The 17746-nt window shown below is 43.5% G+C and overlaps 1 protein-coding gene across 2 annotated transcripts in view; it reads right to left on the bottom strand.

Annotated features, from left to right (window-relative positions):
- Nucleotides 1-6250, bottom strand: part of tbcd (tubulin folding cofactor D) — a 34052-nt gene extending 27802 nt beyond the window's left edge. For both annotated transcript variants that reach the window (XR_013812258.1, XM_079746515.1), the window contains exons 1-13: nt 5806-6250; nt 5663-5713; nt 5479-5576; nt 5285-5386; nt 4756-4902; nt 4338-4393; nt 2977-3109; nt 1976-2021; nt 1360-1492; nt 834-988; nt 665-725; nt 421-495; nt 25-119 (exon numbers count right to left, since the gene is read on the bottom strand). Coding sequence is in view for 1 of the 2 variants with exons in the window: in XM_079746515.1 (XP_079602641.1) it covers nt 25-119; nt 421-495; nt 665-725; nt 834-988; nt 1360-1492; nt 1976-2021; nt 2977-3109; nt 4338-4393; nt 4756-4902; nt 5285-5386; nt 5479-5576; nt 5663-5713; nt 5806-5989 (1336 nt within the window). In the remaining variant the exon portion in view is untranslated. The remainder of the gene's footprint in view (nt 1-24; nt 120-420; nt 496-664; nt 726-833; nt 989-1359; nt 1493-1975; nt 2022-2976; nt 3110-4337; nt 4394-4755; nt 4903-5284; nt 5387-5478; nt 5577-5662; nt 5714-5805) is intronic.
- Between the last annotated feature and the right edge of the window lie 11496 nt (nt 6251-17746).

Below are 17746 nucleotides of genomic sequence, written 5' to 3'. Positions count from 1 at the left end.
TATGTGTTTTCTGTGTCGTTTTACCATTTGCTAGTCTGGAGGGCAACAATAAGCCCCTCCTGCCCAGCTCTGCCAACGCGAGGCAACCTCCATGCCATGCGTTGTCAGTCTCCTGAAAGCTGTAAAGCACACACACACACACACACACACACACACAGAAAAACCAACACAGACACAGACAAGAACAGGCACACACACACAGACACGCACAACAGTCACACATACAGACCAACATAGACACACACACACACACACACACACACACACACACACAATTATGACGCAAGTCAGTAAGTGACGACGGTATTGTTTGTGGTGAAGTGCTGAATAACATGAAGGAGGTGGTTAACACTGTGCACTCAAATATGTCAAACGGACAAGGCATGATGGGCTGTGGTGGAGAGCAGCTGGCGTTCTCACCTGAAGCAGGCGAGCACTGATTCCACCACCTCATCCGCCAGCTCCTTGGGCAGTCTGCCCGTCACCCTCCCGATGCTGAGGATTAGAACACACACGCCACACACATGAAGGTCCTCGCCGCTCCAGGATCCGCCCTCTGGACGTGGGACACGAGCAGGCATCGCTTGAAGCCCGACACGTTCTGGAGATGACTTCGGTGAAGGATCATCGGACCACAATGTGAAGGGAAAATACTTTGGCTTACCCCTTGGCGGCTGACCAGCGCACGATGGTTTCGGTGTCTTTCAATCCCACAAGTAGTTGCTCTGTTGAAAACAAAGTAGTAATAATTATGAACATGGGTGGATGGAACCAGACACGTTTCATGCAATGATCAAAAATATGCAAAAAAACGGCGACAAGGCCAGACAGACCGATGACTGTCTCCACTTCCTCCGGGATATCGTAGTCCTCTTCCTGATCCCGCATCTCCACGTCGGGGGTCCCGGGGGTCCCGGGGGTCTCGGAGCCTGGAGTGGACTGGGCCATGGAGAGGTTGGCTGCCAGGGAACGGCTTCCTCGTTGGTACCTTCAGAACACATGCTGTGAGCCTGGGAGTCTCCCGGGTTTAAGCAACTTAAACACCTTGATGGCAAAAGGAAGATTGCAATAGAAAGATGTGCAATTTGTAGTTGCGATGCTAAACTAAAATCATTATGAGGTTATTCACAAATTGGGATCCAGTGTTTTCATACCCTTCACAATAGAGATGCTGCTGTCATTCATATTGCAGTACTGATCATGTGATAGTAGTGACAGTGTTGTGTAAGTTCACACTTCACAAGAACCAGATATAAGTTTAGTTCATGTGATAGTGACGGTAATGTGGGTTTAGATATTGCATTAATCAATAGAAATGTGATGAATCCTCTACTGCTAGAGGCAAGCCTTGCAGCTGACCTCCATTTTGCCAGCCGGGGCTTGAGAAAGGTGAGACCCAGCCTCTGGATCAGTTTGACCCCCAGCTTCCGCAGCATCTCGTGGTTGCTCTCCAACAAGTGCTTCTGATCCAGACATTGCAGCACGGTAGGAGCTGGGAACCAACGCAAACAGGAAGTGAATACCTTCAAACCTGCCCACATCATCTCTCTAGGTGTAGTAAAGATGCATCGTGTGATATTTTAAAAATATAAATATAAGGTTTCTATTCAACAGGGCCAAATTGAAAATAAATAGTTTAGTGGCAAGATAATTAAAATACCATTAAAGAGTAATTGCTTTTGATTGTATAGAACCCAGAATATACGTTATTTTTATGATATGAAACTAAATGTTCAACTATAATGACACCAATTACAATTAGGAATAATTGTAATGCCGACTATTTTTGTTCCCTCGCCTGAGGTTGCGATGCATTCAAGGCCATGGGAATGTAGCTTGTAAAAGAAGCAATGAGTGAGGGGAGAGGCACTGTGTGTGTACAGGGCACTGTGTGTGTACAGGGCACTGTGTGTGTACAGGGCACTGTGTGTGTACAGGGCACTGTGTGTGTATAGGGCACTGCGCGGCCGCTCACCGTGCTGGAGGAAGTCATCTCGTTTCCCGTGTTTGAAAAGCTGTGCCTAGGGACATGGATGATACCAACGAGTCCAATCAGTGACACTGCATGGGACAAACCATTGTGGCGGTGTGCCACTTAATCAAAAAGGTCAATAACACCAGTAGCCGTTGGCTATTATTAGAAAAACAGCCACAAATATACACACGCGCCATCTCATTGAACAATATAACAATATGGCCACGTTTTTCCGAGGCGTCCCGAAAAACATCACAGTGCCTGGAGGTGCATTGAAGTGCCCCTCCAGGAATGTCCCCAAAAAAGAACACAACTTGAGTTCCAGTTAGAATGTGGAGTAGAGCTTCGGCAGAAGGTTCGAAAACCGGTGGGCAGAGACCGGCAAACATCATGGGATTTTACTCATTTTCGATAAACTACTGAGCCATTTCAATAAAATGCCATGTATTCTTATGTTGAAAATCATAGAAGTATAAAATAATATATAAAAAAAACTTTTGCAAAACACTTAAGAAAATTCAGGAATGTGAGGGAGTATGCAAGCGTAAGCCCAGCAGGCCTGCTGTCTGAACACACAGAGCCAGTTTTGCATGCCCCGGGCACCAAGATGGCTCCCAGTTTCAGCTCACAGACGTGACGCACTAGGGGACATGTAACACAAGTGTTGTTTTTTTAGCTGGAATTAGGACTGCTAGTCATCTGTAGGAAGGGGTTGCCTGACGTAGGTTATCTGGTTGTGAGTCGGAGTGAGATCGCATCGTTAAAGGTGATTACGGGGCTGATTTAAATACCAAGAGTTAGGTTTGTATGATGAAACACCTAAGGCGATTATGTTTTATGGAATGCCAAATTGATTCGTGTTGATTAAGCTTATTGGAACACAGAAAAACTTGAACTTATAAAAAAATAAAACACATCGACAATTACCCTCTGCAGCAGGTCTGCATGCCTTAACTGTAAAACATTATGCAAGCACACACTAATGCAACCAATGTCTTTACCAGAGACTGCAGAGTGCCATCCATCACCACTAAGTCGATCATCAGGCTCTCATCGGCCTGCATGATGGTGGTGAGACTCCAGTCCAGGAAGTTTGCCAGGTGCTTCTTCTTCACATCGGGGCGTGTCATAAACCTGCACAGACACGAAAAATCTGTGAGGGTTGCGGTAAGTGTGACGATTATTCACTACGTGAAATGACAAAATAGAGTATCAAGTGTCTCATTTTACTTTTGTGATAAGATGTGATTTGGACATTTGATTTGATGAACTTTATTCATACATAGGGGGGAACCTGGATTAGATACCTATGACCATTTGCCTGAAGAAGACCCAACACGGTTGAATCGTTGCTTGATGAGAGCTTAAGCAGTGCTGCGGACCTTACATTTCTTTCACTTTGACACCTATGCATACAGCCTAACGGAGACATGTACAATACACCACATTACAAGAGAGCTTCTTAATCATAGCTCAGTGTGCTCAGCAAGTAACATACCATGGCAATAGAGTAAAAAAAATGAAACATTTGATGTTAGTGTTAAAACAGTAAGAACCTTAGAAAAACAACAGTGCTACCATGACCTACAAGAGTCAGCCCTACATGTTGCACGTTTTAACAGTGGCTTGGGTGGGCGACTCTGAGCCAAAGGGTACTACTGGGTTTAATCCCTCCCATGTCCTAAGCATACGTGTAGACGTCCTAGAGCAAGATGCCCAAATCCTACAGCCATTCCCAAAGGCAGTGTATCGGCACTGACTGTCACTGCCTTTGGATAAAAGCATATGACTAAATAGTTATAGTAATGGATGACGAGTTTGATTTCATCCTGATTAATCAAAACATAAGACGCTAGCCAGATGTATCAGCCAGCCTGTCAAAGGCTGGAGAGCGGAGAGTATACGTCATTGTTTGAAATTATAAGTCTGCCGGTGGTAACAAGTGTGCAGACACACACATACACACAGAGCTGCAGATGAAGATTCACTGATTGGATTCGGAAGAAGAACAACCTCAAGTATTTTCTCATACTTTTTTTAATTAGTAAATAAGTATAAAACGATAGGATAAAATCATGAAAATGAACTAATAAATAAGAAGTCGATTTATATAAGTAATTGTACACCATGACGTCATCCCACTGTGCCATCTACTGGTTAGAAAAATGAAGTACAAGTTGGACCTCCATTAAGCCCTTATTAGCTAGTTATAAAAATGCCTAAACTCTATAGAATAAATGATTGTGTAATCATCTATGGTTACACACAAAACTCCTGAATATGCTAAACATTGCTTTTACTTTAGTTAATATAATACCAGACTTAACATTTATAGCATTGCAGTGTGAAACTGCGCACTTACTTTGAAACTAATACAGCCGCAGCATATCGGCAAGAATCAGTGACAGTCAAGTATGTCTGCAAAAAAACAAAAATGGTATATGTTATTATAACAAGCGTGTAGGTAATTCAAATACTGCAAGCCTACAATCTGCAGTCTGGGTATCCACCACAGTATTGCGAGTGATTTGGTTGACAATGTTGACCCTTTTCTACCTACCTATTGACGTAAAAATGTCTCTTAACAGGAGAACATCTCAAGCATCTCAAACTCTGTGTCTAAATCCTAAGATCTTCCGTTACACTTTAGTAACAGAGGATGACATTGTATTAAGATAATAGGACGTTTGGATTCCACACCAAGAATCAAAGTCAGTGAAGGAACCCTAGAACAGCGCGTAATAGTATGCAACCCACCGTATTATATAATAAAATCATACCTTCACAATAGCCAGGATGCGGTCCATGGTGGGCTCTCTGGCCTGTCCACTGACTGAGTCCAGGTGGCCATCAAGCCGTGAAAGATCAAAGGGTATGAGGCAGGTCATCGACAGCCACAACAGCAGCATGTAGCGGGTTTCCCAAATCTGTGAAAAGTAAGGGATGATGACGTACAGCAATCCTATAAAGCAATTCCACAGGCTGTTAGACCTATAGTATTACATATTTTGATTCTCAATGCAGTGAATAGAAGATAAATAATACATAAAAGGATTCCAAGAAACCATAGAGGAATCATGCGGTTTTGGTATGAATAATATTCAAGAATGGAATTACTATAGAATCAAACACTGAGTTGAATGTTGAGGTTTACTCAATGTAAGAAAGCAATAAAACAAACCATGAATCATCTGTCCAACAAAGGGAGTTGGCAGATCATAACACAGTCACACATTCATTTTTAAGTGGAGTTACGGATTTAATAATTGTTAATTTTGCCATAGTAAAGTAGAATTGATCCAAACTCACCTCAGGGTCTTTGGGATTCTGCCTGGACAACAGGTCCAGAACTGGATGGACATCAACAACCTCATGAGGAAAGAGCTGCATGAAGATCTTGTATCCTCTCACCTAGACACACAAAGAATTGGCATTGACTTGTATAGCAGGCAATGCACAAAAAGAATAGATGCTTGGTATTGAATGGATTCGATTTGTCTGACCTTAGAGATGATGTAGAGAAACTTGAAGCCCAATTGAAGCAGCGAAGGGGGAGACTTTTCATTTCTTGCTATGTCTAATATCATGTTCATCATCCATTCTATAAAGAAAAAACAGTACAATCAGACTGAGAGAAAATAGTTCAATAACATTTACACAATGTGTCAATGCAAGGTCTATTCTCACCAAGATGTGGATCCAGAAGATGAGGCTGCTCCTGGTATCTGTCCATTATGGCTGTAATAGATCATTCGAATGTTATGGGATGTCCCGTTTCCACCAATTATGTAGCACATGGATGGGTGCACATATCACTACGATAGTCTCACCTAAGAATTTCTCCGTCACCACCTCTTTGGTCGCAGCATTATCACGGATCTCAGGGAGGCTGGCAATCAAAGCGCGGATCTCATCACTCTCACTAAATCCACCCAAGACATTACTTTTGACCACCAGGTCGGGTTCGCCCCCATCATCGCCGCTGGTTTCGTTCTTCCCCACCGTCAATGTCATTTTTGCTTGATTTCTGCCTATAAACGTGTCGCTGTATCTGCACAAATTGGACCTGTCAACATCAGTGTTATTAGCACTGTGGCTAGCGCTCGGACAGATGCTACTCTTGCACTTTTAAGTTAAGTTGGCCAACATGTGAGTGTGTACGGATGTGCTCGTTTAAACGAAATTGCGAATCCTGTGGAAAATCTATCGCGATAGTCGTTTTAGATTATCCTGAAATCTGTTTTCCTGAATAACTTAAGTACTGTACCATTTGGTTTCTAGGGTGAGATGGGTAGGTATCCACCCAGTACGGTGGGCGATAAGGTTCAAGAAAATCGCTTCGTAAAACGTCTGTAGGTCTCGCCCTTCAGCGCTAATTGTTTTGTTTTATTATACAACAAAGCTATAATGCAGCTTATACAAGAGAAGAATACCAGAGTTAACACCAGAATCACGTTAAAAGTGTTTGCTTATTGTGCTGGAATGCTTTATATTATACGTTGAAATTTTGTTTTATTTACTAGCCGAAAGTAAAAGGCCGATGCATGGAAAATAGAAAACCGGACCAGAACGATCGGCAGTTTGAGTTTCAGTCAAATATTTCCAATGAAAGCATATGTAAACATCACACACATAAACACGAGTTGTTGTAGGCCTACAACAAACACACACATTGTGGCAACCCGGCTCTGTGAGTGACCCGCCTCCCCTCAATCAGCGTCTCGGTCCTTTACAGTTTAAACAAGCACGTTTATTAAAAATAACGGACGGACGTGTCCCTCTGGCCGGAATCACGTCCAACGGGTATTCCTTTGTCTCGCTGGGGGTAACCACGTCCCGAGGGTATTCCTGTCGCTCTCGTTCCTCAAGGATCGGTCTCTCCACACGAGAGCCCCGATAAAGTCTTGAAGCCGGCTATTTCAGCCTTGCTTCAGCACCTGCTGCTCAGGTGCTTCGCATCCCGTTGAATGGTTCCAGCGCCAATGGGCTCATTAGCGCCATCTGGTGGAAAGGGTCTCTCTCTTTCCAATGTGCCAAATTGTTTTCTTATTATTTGGTTTTGCCTGATGTGGTGGTTGTTGTGTCTTGGACAGAGTCCCAGGACAAGCTGGCTAAGGTGACATTTTTCTGGGTGTAACTGGGTGAGGGCCTTGTGGTGGAGTGTGTTGCTGTCACTTTACTTAAGGTGGTTATAAGCTTGTATCACTCTCTTCTAAATTGTAATGTGAATTTAGGGGGTTAGGGTTAGGAATAGGCAAAAAAGGGCTAGGCATAGGGTTAAGGATTAATGTTTAAAAAATTAAGGAAAGGTTAGGAAAAGGCGAGTTATCCCAATTACGATTAATGGTATTTTTCTCAATAGGTGTGCTTCGCATGCTAATTTTATGGACTTGAATGATTCCAAGTGAAGGGTGTACCACATGTTTTACCATCCGTCAGCGGTTTTCCTTACAAAGTGAAAGTGAAAAGGCATCTTTATAAGACAGATGAGTAGTAAAACGTAAACACTCTTCATGTGCTGTTGATTCAGCGCCAGACGGTTTTCCACTTTGGACGATACACAATACAAATATGGGAGGAGGTTCGTGAACAATATACATTAAAACTGAACATTTTGGTTACAGTCATGCTGAATGTATTAACTTCTAAAAATACTAATTCTATTTTTTTGCATGTTATCAGGTGATTCAAAGGAGCAATCAGGTTATATATCATTATATCACAGTGAATGTATAACGAAATTACAGCAATTAGGCAACATTTATGTTATAATATTAATATTTGAACATTTTCACACCATGTTTTTTGCTTTGTGTAATTATTATTTTCCAGATGATATGGTCCCAGAACCTTGGAGAACGATGGATTGGGGGCAAGTAGACCTGCTATTCCTTCATTTTTACGAACAAAACAAACTGATTGTTTGTTTCTCCATTTTCAGTAAAATGATTAGTATAGCCTTTATATCTCACCTCCATCTATTTATTGCATGGTTCAGTCTTGTGTAGAGATTCAGCACAGTCGTCGTTGAATACAATCTTCCAGTCGCTGCGTTAAAGTGAAAATGTTAAAGTGTCTTGCAATACATAAATCATCTTTGTGGCATGAATCAACTTTTTCAAAAATAAGGATGTTCAATATAATCCTTAAAATTTAATCTCATCCTAACCAAATGACATAAATACAATGACCATTCTACTTGAATGGCTGAATACGGGAAGAAAACAACACGACAACCAAAAACATAGGTTTAATCAAAATATGTGTGAGATGCCAGGACAGTTGTCTCTAAATAATAGTTAAATTCTGCATGTGTATGTAAAGGGTACACCAACCTATTAATTGTCCTCCACCTCCCCTCACATACCTCAGATAAGCAATAGAATAAGGCTAACAGACAAGCACAAAACAAGAAAGAGAGAGATCAACGGTCGACTATATATGCTATATATGACTGGTTATATGGCAGTTCTTTGTCAAAGATAACCAATTGGCAGGATAAGTGGCACTTTGCCCCTGCCGGCAAGTCACAACTACACAACTATGTGACAACAACATATCAAGCTCAAACTAGACCTTTAGTCGTCCTGAAACTGCAGCCTCCGATATTTCAGGTATCAATATGGATATTACTATTGTACCTCAGTAGATGGACATTGTCTATTGTCTGTTCATGTCCGAAGTCAGAGACACTATTAAAATTCCTGTGCGTACAAGCCTTAAGTAAACATGTACATTGAAATTGAGCCTAGACTAGGGGTTCCAAAATAAATAAACATCTTCATCTTCCTACATCTTTAGGTGTCGCAATAAATTGTCACCACAATCTTTTGCAGACAACCTCATATGCAGAATATTGATCAATACAATGCAGTGGATGAGCAAAGAATGCCAGTGCAATTATTACTAATGTGTCTAACTAATGTGTCCTGTGTGTTTAATTTTCAGCTAACAATTTTTCCAATTAAAATATTGTAAAAATCAATCATGTTCAAAGTGGGCATGCTAAAGAGTCATGTTGATTAATTGCTCTCAACAGGGAGAATAGTAAAATAATAAAATATTTTAGATATATATGTTTTAACCTGTGAAGTAGGGCTGGCCATCTGTCCACGACCTCTCTCACTCATGGACCTACAAGCGCTCCAACGATTTCTTGTTGACGAAGGGCATAGGTTGTGTTCATGAGCTTGCCTATGACTAATTGGTTTCTCTCAGTCTTTTCGACTTCATGTATGATTTCTTCTCTCATTGTTTCCAGAGTGGCTGGGGTTTGATCCTTCGGTAAGTTGATGATGTAGTTAACCTCAGCTTTTCAAGCTTTCTTTATGTTTTGATGGGGGTGATCATTGTCGGGGTTGTTTCGGCTCCGCCTCCCTGTGTTGATGGCTACTACTGCAACCCCAGCTTTGGCCTTTTCATGTGGGTATGGTTTAAAACTGTAGATCATTTCTGCCATTTTGTTAAGGATTTCACTCTTCTTTGACCTCTTTAACTTCAGCCATTTTGCTGATCGTTCATAAACGCGATTTCCTTCTTCTAGTATATGCTCCATTTCATAACCAAAACCAGGAACAACAAAGTGATCAGGCCAACTCTCCTGGCGCTGTAACGCAGGTACATGTGGGAGTATGTCTGTGTCAGAAGATGCAGTAGATGAGGTGTCACATTCAGGTCTGACGACTCGCAATGTACCCATCTCTGGTAACTCCTGGATGTCTACAAGAAGACAAAGATCACCATCAAAGTCTGAATCCTCATAGTACAGGCTAAAGTCCCCATCCAGTCTCGGCTTGAACCTCTCTTGCATTATTTCTTTCAGCTCCAGACTGACTTTGGACGTTTAAGTAGAGTAAGTTTCAGGGCGGCGTCTCGTGCAACATACACACGCAGCACATGCTTCTGGGCAGCAGCCATCTTTTGGTTCCTAAAAGACAAAAACACGTTCATTTTCAAGGAGAGTGAAGGTGACACACACAACGTGTACATGCCCACAGACCCACTGGTCCACACAAAAACTAGGACACCACCTGAACGATGGGATGTATGGAAGGCCAGCTGCTGGAGTGGGGCGGTTTATTCATGGACAAATTGGTCCGCACAGCTCCAAGAGAATGTTGCAGTCAGCTGTTTACGTGCTTCAACAAATCTTCAGTGTAATAATATGAAAGGTTTGGGTGTCAAGAGCAATCCTTCATCTATGTTGTAAGCGCAGAGAGGTGTTTTGTCATATAGCTCTGATGGGTTGTGAACAGCCAGATTCTTTGGGAAAAGTTTGTAAGATCTCAGGTGTTCAATGCTGTGTGATGTGTGCTCTTGGCAAAGAAAGACAACACTACTGTTAACCAGGAGAACCTGTTCAATTCTACAGTAATTAGGCAGTCCTCCCTCTTGTCCCACAGACAAAAACATTCCTACATCTAAATCAGTTCCGCCAATGCAGACCTTTGATGTGCTGTAAATAACATTGCTTGCTGTTATTTGTTCAATGTATGTCTTGGCAACATTTGGAAGCATTGATACCAGTAAAGAAGAGACATTTGATGTCTGCTGGTGAGGTTTGAAGAATTTTGAGGCACTGAGATGGTATGCTACCATGTTTTGATGCATGTCTGCAAGTGTTTTTAACACAAGTTTTGTGTGTCATGTACAACTCTCTTGTGTTTACCCTCAAACCTCATTGTCCACAAGTGTACAAGGGGCCCAAAACGGGGTACAAGGTCAGGATAGTGTTCAATGTAGTGATGCTTAGGACGGCGTTTGAAATCTGGAAAGGCTTCTTTCAGCATCTCTCTATGATCCTGTATCTTGGACTGTAAATACTGGATGGACTCCTCTGTGAATTCTGAGCACAGCGATAACTCTACTACCTCTTTTAAGTCCATTAGCACAGTCCATGCTCCATCCTCTTCAGGAACTGCATTCCCATTAATCAAAGGGAGCAGTCTATGCAATGTGGCATTTTCATGGCCATTCCCACCAATGCTTTTCTTTGCAGTGAAGGTCTGTGGTATTTTATGAGGTTTGTCAAGCTTGTCTGTGTGCTGGTATGGAAATGACAGAATTCTCTCGTTCAAATATTCAAGGGTGAAGTATTTGCGACGGATCATCACTCCGATACACAGGGCGAGCTCTACGGGTACAATGCCCTCAAAAAGATTGTGGAGGGCATCAGGTGGAAAGCCAGTGACAGTATGAAAATGCTGTAGATGCTGGCTCAGGACACAATCTGCCTGAACACCATTCTGACGACTATCCCCATGAATTACAGCATGCACATCGATATTATGGCTGTCTTTTGTCCTAAGACTGAACTCGCCACTTGCAACTTCATGAGTCTGAAATTTAGCTTGTGTCTCTGTGCAGAATCTGCAAAAATATTCTACTCTAAAAGACTTGAAAAGCCTGCCAAAGCCTTACCAATAGACTCAATGAATACCCCATCTTGTTCAAGGGTATGGAGGTCTCTCAACAAAGGACCAAGTGCTTTTTCATAGCAAAATGTCTGTATGTCAGCCACTTTACATAAAGCTGCAAGCTGAATCAAGTGCAGGGCTGATCGGTATTTACTGGGAAGATCAGCAAGCATCCAGTATACTGAACAGATTTTGTGTATTTTGCTTGATGTGCCAGGTGGATTGGCTATTTCCAAATCATCAATGTACAAAATGAGTGTTATCTTTAACTCATCTGAAGACAAGAATGTGTTCTCTTTGAAGTACAAACCATCTTGGTGGTTTACATAATGACTGTTTTGTGCCACTTTTGTTTCTTCAATTTTGTATGTAATCTGTATGATTGAATATTTTTTGTATCATCTCAAGAATGGGAACATGCACTGCTGTGTGTCCTGGCTGTAGCAGATACTGTACAGGCTTTACCACAGGGTAATTTCTTTCGATGAAGGTCTTCCTTCTCTTGGTTGAGAATAACTGCTTCCCCTTAGGCGCTGACAATGTTCCACTGTTTCCTGAGATGCCATGTCAGATACATGAAGAATAGATTGCATCTTTAAGAATAATGATGCCAAGTTCTGGTTCAACTGGGCTCTTAAAGTGTCAGGGGGTCAGTGCCACACTGACCGTTTACCTCATCGAGATCAAATGTGTCCGCAGACCCTGCACTGTGACTTTCAGCAGGTTCCCCAAGACTTTCTGCTGAAACTACAACTGGGGCACTATCATTGTCTGCAACACAACACATTAACCAAAGTCTGAATCACCACCATGTTTTCTACTTTTGTGTGCATTAAACGCTGAGTAGCTATTTGTTCATTAATTACAGCTCTTGAATGAGCATGCTACCATCTCATGACTTCGTAAATTACTTCTCAAATGACCAAATAGAATTTCCTCAGAAAAGGGCTGCTTGAAGCTACAAAGGACATGTAAAAAACACATGCTCCTTCAGTTGCACCTACTCTACATGAATCATTATGAGATCTTGACAGATGAGCTTTCATCGCTTCGAATGATGGAAAAGTAAAAATGCAACTGCCATAGAGACATGGCAGGGGGGACACTCTTGAATATTGGCTATGCAGTATAGTGCCAAAATAATTGGTCCGGGGATTTGAAGTTGCAGAACACAATTTGCACTTCCACTCCATTGGGCCAACTTCACCCTGCAATTTAAATATTTTAAATTGAACTAAACCATTTCAGCCCTGTTAAAATGTGTGTAAAATTTTGAATGAGGGGGGAAATGATTATGCCAACACATCAGTAATTTGATTAAGTCTGTTCTGCTGCAAAAAATCTAAACATTGTTAATAATTCAGGGCAAAAATCTGGGTGAGTAAGACCCACCCACCAGAACGTCAAGACGTCGATAGCGTCATGACACTAGTATGGTTCTTAAACTTTTGAGCGTTCCACACAAATAGCAATAAAATACTGAGCCCCAAATAAAGTGGCATAAATCTTAACAGAGCTCAACACTTTATAGTTTGGTCAACTGCATAACGACATTTGACTGGTATGACCTTATTAGTTATGAGCTAGTACAACTGTTTGGGTTTACAGTGAACACTCTCCTCAACGGTAGTCCATGGCCCCTCTCTGAGAGGCTAGATTTCCTCTCCCAACTGGATGGCACCCAATCCCCAGTGGGTTAAAGCTCTGATTGTGAGCCACTAGTAGCTGCCTGTGACCTGGCAGTATCGTTGACCAAACTCAAGAGGACCATTTTTTTTAAGAGGATTGATTTAGCCCTGTTGGTTACTCCTGGCTAGCTGAATAAGGGGGTTATTAAAATCAAGGTCTAGTTTTCTTTTATCTCAAATAGACCACAGAGCCAAGACACTGGGGGAATATAATTCATCACATGCATCAAAGAGAAAATTCCCCAAAAATACATTAAAAATGTTTTTTTTTCATGTTCGGCGAAAGGAGGAGGCGTGTTCTGGCGTTCCCTGGTGCTATTTCGCACTTTCAGAAAACAATTCCGCCACAAATCAGGAAATACCTGGTTTAAAGGCAGTGGTGCGTTGTTCAGATGCTATTTTAAGGGCGCATGCATAATGTTGCTTGTGCACCTCGCGCACACACTTTGCTTCTCTCATCTACCTAGCCACACATTCTTGGTAAATTATTTGGGAAAGAACAGCTGATACGGCGGTAATAAGTTGTACTTTTAAATCAATGCATCTGCAAACACTGTACAGCAAACACATATTTTCTTAACACAGACATTGTGTACAAGCCCATAACTTTTAGGATTGATGAGTATTTGATCTTGAGAAAACATTGTGTTACTGCAAGTGAGTGTTAAAAAGGATGAATGAATGTGGGCGCGCGTGTGTATGTGTAAAATAATTAATGAATGTGGGCGCGCTTGTGTGCGTCCATCTGTTTAAACACACGCAAACTAAACACGTAACGCATAGTACAGTCCATGGCAATGTATATTAACGGGGGGACACATGCATATTAGGAACACAAGTCGATAACGATAATGCATACAATACTGGTTAGAAATGACGTATTGCGTATATAATTAAATAGAACTACAGTTACAGCATATCATATGTGTGCTAAGTTTTCTTTGCCATCCACGCTATTCCATGTGTGAATTAGGCCATATTATTTGGCACTAAACTGAGCCATTTGAAGTTTAAAATTCATGTGGTCATGCATCTGTCTCATCAGAGAATGCAAACGCGCTGCCAACATATCAACTCGTCAGATTCAAATGCGCTCATGGCTTTTAAAGGAGATGGCACTCTCATTGGTTTATTGCCACACCTACGGGTAATTAGGCTACTTCAGACCAACCCTTTTTAGATTTGCGTTGGGCACAAAGAGTCATTTATCCGCCGGTAAAATAGCAATATCGCTATAGAACCGCCCACAAAGCCACTTGCGTTTGCCGCTTCTCACTTGCGTTTCAGACCGTTAAAATAGGGCCCAATAACTGTTGATTCACTGTGTAGGCTAACGATCTTGTCATTAGTTAGAAAGATGGGTATTCAACATTTAACTCAGGACTCATTTGTTCAGAGTTCACCTAGAATGTGCATAGCCTCCCTACTTACCCCCCACCACCTCTTCTCCATTACTCTCCTAAAAACACCCTTTTTACACACTCATGTATGTTTGTAGGGCCTGGCACTTAAAAATAGTGCTTAGAATCGGGTAGCATCTTACCCTGGCTATCTTTTTTGTATACAAGGAATGGGTTAACCTAACAAATGTAAGTGCTTGACACAATGAAAATCCTTACTGTACCGACAGAGATATATATTGTTGTTTCTCTTTCTTCTGAGAATGTACTTATTGTATGTCGCTGTTGATAAAAACGTCTCCTAAATGCTCAAAATGTGAATGTAATAAAGCGTTACTGAGCAGGGAGGAAAAAGTTCAAGTTCCGTTTCAGGGTCATATGGTGTTAACTGATAAACTGGCCAATAATATTGAATATGGATCGCCAAACCGAAATACAGGCTTTTGTTTTAACATGGATGTAAAGAAATGTAATAACTATGGTCAGTGGTCACCTGGTTATAATCCGCTTTTCTGGGTGCATTTTACATCAATGTATCATTACTTACAACATTCCCAAAGTTACCTGCCAGTCCCACGTTCATGGACCCTTTATGGTCTGTACTGCTCGCTCAGCCTCGCCATTGCTTTGTGGGAATTTGGGGCTACTGGTAAGGTGTTTGAACCCATATGCAGAGGCGAAGGAAGCGAATGCCTGGCCGGAGAATTGAGGGCCGTTGTCAGACATGAGCACCTCCGGGATGCCGTGTCTGGCGAACATCGATTTCAGATGGTTAATCACATCATTGCATTTTGTGTGTGTCAGCAGGGCAAGTTCGACGTACCTGGAGAGGTAATCAACGACGAGCAGGTAAGTTTTTCCCCCCAGTTCAAAGAGATCGGCCCCCAGCTTTTGCCATGGGCGCTCGGGGCAGTCTGACGGCATGAGTGGCTCACTGTGATTGCGGCGCTCTTGCAGACACGTTCTGCATTTGAGCACCATCTCCGTGATTTGATGTCCCAGCCCAGGCCACCACACAGTCTGACGGGCACGTGCTTTGCACTTCACGACCCCTTGATGGCCCTCGTGCAGTCTGTCCAGCACATCGTTCCGCATTGCTGCTGGAATGACTAGACGTGTGTCTTTCAGCAACAGTCCATCTTGTACTGTGAGTGTAGCCTGCTCGGGCCAGAAGTGTTTCAGGAGTGGTTCCTGCTGTGCGTGATCTGGCCATCCGTCTGCACACATTTTCATGACACGAGAGCATACACTGTCAGCTTCCAGCTGTGCTTTGAGTGTGTCCATGAACGTGGGACTGGCAGGTAAGTTGTTGACAATGCAGTCCACGTAAATGTTCGTGCTCTCCATCAGTTCAGTGTCATTTGCGGTCATTTGTTTCTGTACAGGTGAACGTGACAATGTGTCAGCAGTCCAGAGTGACTTTCCAGGAACGAGCACGATGTCATAGGAGTAGCGCATGAGCCGCATTCGAAAGCGCTGTATCCTTGGTGGCAACAGGTCGAGTGCTTGTGCGCCTAGTAAGGAGAGGAGCGGCTTATGGTCAGTCTCTAGGCAGAAGTGCTTTCCTAACAAAAAGTCCCGGAAGCGCTCACATGCCCAGGTTAGACCCAGGGCCTCCTTTTCTACTTGCGCGTAGCGTTGCTCAGTGGGTGAGAGTGAGCGGGATGCGTAAGCTACCGGCCTCCATTCGCTGTTCCATTTCTGGAGGAGCACGCCCCCCAGTCCATAAGATGAAGCGTCTGTTGATACTTTGGTGTCCCTGCTCGTGTCATACATGGCCAGGACCGGTGGAGAGATTAGTGCTTCCTTCAGCACCCTGAAAGCCGCCACCTGGTCGACACCCCACTGCCAGCAGTTCTTCTTTGAGAGAAGGTCACGGAGAGCTTTGTCTTTCTCTGATAGCTGGGGTATGAATTTTCCCACCTGGTTTACCATCCCCAGGAAACTCCTCAACTCGCTCACGTTTGTAGGCTCTTTCATGTCCCTGATGGCCTCTGTCTTTTCTGGATTGGGGCTGATGCCTGACGTGGTGATGACATGCCCGAGGAACACCACCTCACTCCTGGAGAGCTCGCACTTGTCTGCATTCAAAGTCACCCCTGCTTGTTCAAGCTTTTTCAACAAGGCATGGAGACGAGCGTCGTGCTGTTCTTGGTCTGTTCCCCACACCAGCAGGTCATCGATGTGGCAGACCACCCCGTCGAGTCCATCTATCACCTCCGCCATGACACGCTGGAAGTGCTCGGGCGCAGAGTTGATCCCAAACGGAAGACGCTGGAAGTGATACCGTCCGAAGGGTGTTATAAATGTTGTGTATTTGGCTGACTCCTCAGCTAAAGGAATCTGCCAGAATCCCATGTTCGCGTCTAGTTTACTGAAGATTCTGGCTCCAGCTAGCATTCCTAGACTCTGGTCGACTGATGGCAGGACATACTTCTCTCGACACACATACTGGTTCAAGCCCGTGAAGTCCACACACAGGCGTAGTCGCTGGCTGTTCTTCTTTGGGACGACGACGATGCCGGCGCACCACTCCGTAGGCTCCTCGACGCGCCTGATGACCCCCATCTCTTCCATCCGCTGGAGCTCCTCCTTCACCTTTCCTATCAGAGGCAGGGGAATTCTCCGTGGAGTCTTTAAAGAGAATGGCACGGCCTCTGGCTTGAGCTGGATGTGGTATGGACGCCTGATGTCGCCTAGGCCCTTGCAGAGTTTTGGGTAGGTTGCCTTTAAAGAGTCCATGGTGACGCTGTCGACTCGAATGAGTAGACCCAGGGCAGTGATGGCCGGTAGCCCGAGCAAAGGTGTGCTCAGGTTTTTGACCACATAGACCTTCTCCTCCGTCTGCTTGGCTTTGTAAGTCAGCTGCATTTTTGCATAGCCAGCTACCTCCAGCTGAATCTTTCCTGGACCCAGCAAGGGTTTCTCTGGCTTGTGGAGGACAGGCATTTGTGCCCCCGGGAACAAGTCTTTCAGGTCACTGTCCGAAATGGCGGTTACATCTGCGCCGGTGTCGAGTTTGAATTTAATCACTTTCCCTTTTATCTGCACATCAGCCGCCCACATGTTGTTTTCACCTGACACAGAGCCCAAGAAGAAACTTTTCCCCTCTTCTTCCTCAATGCACGCTACCACAGACTTGCTTTTGCAGACGCGCTGGTAATGGCCTTTTTTTCTGCAGCCCCGACAGGTTGCATCGTTGGCGGGACACTTGGCGGGCCACTCGTGAGAAGGCCCCCCACACTTGTAGCACTGGGCGCTGTGCTG

Source organism: Pollachius pollachius (assembly GCF_949987615.1).
Source record: "Pollachius pollachius genome assembly, chromosome: 11".
NCBI classification, from domain to species: domain Eukaryota; kingdom Metazoa; phylum Chordata; class Actinopteri; order Gadiformes; family Gadidae; genus Pollachius; species Pollachius pollachius.
This window is presented reverse-complemented; position numbering and strand designations above follow the sequence as displayed.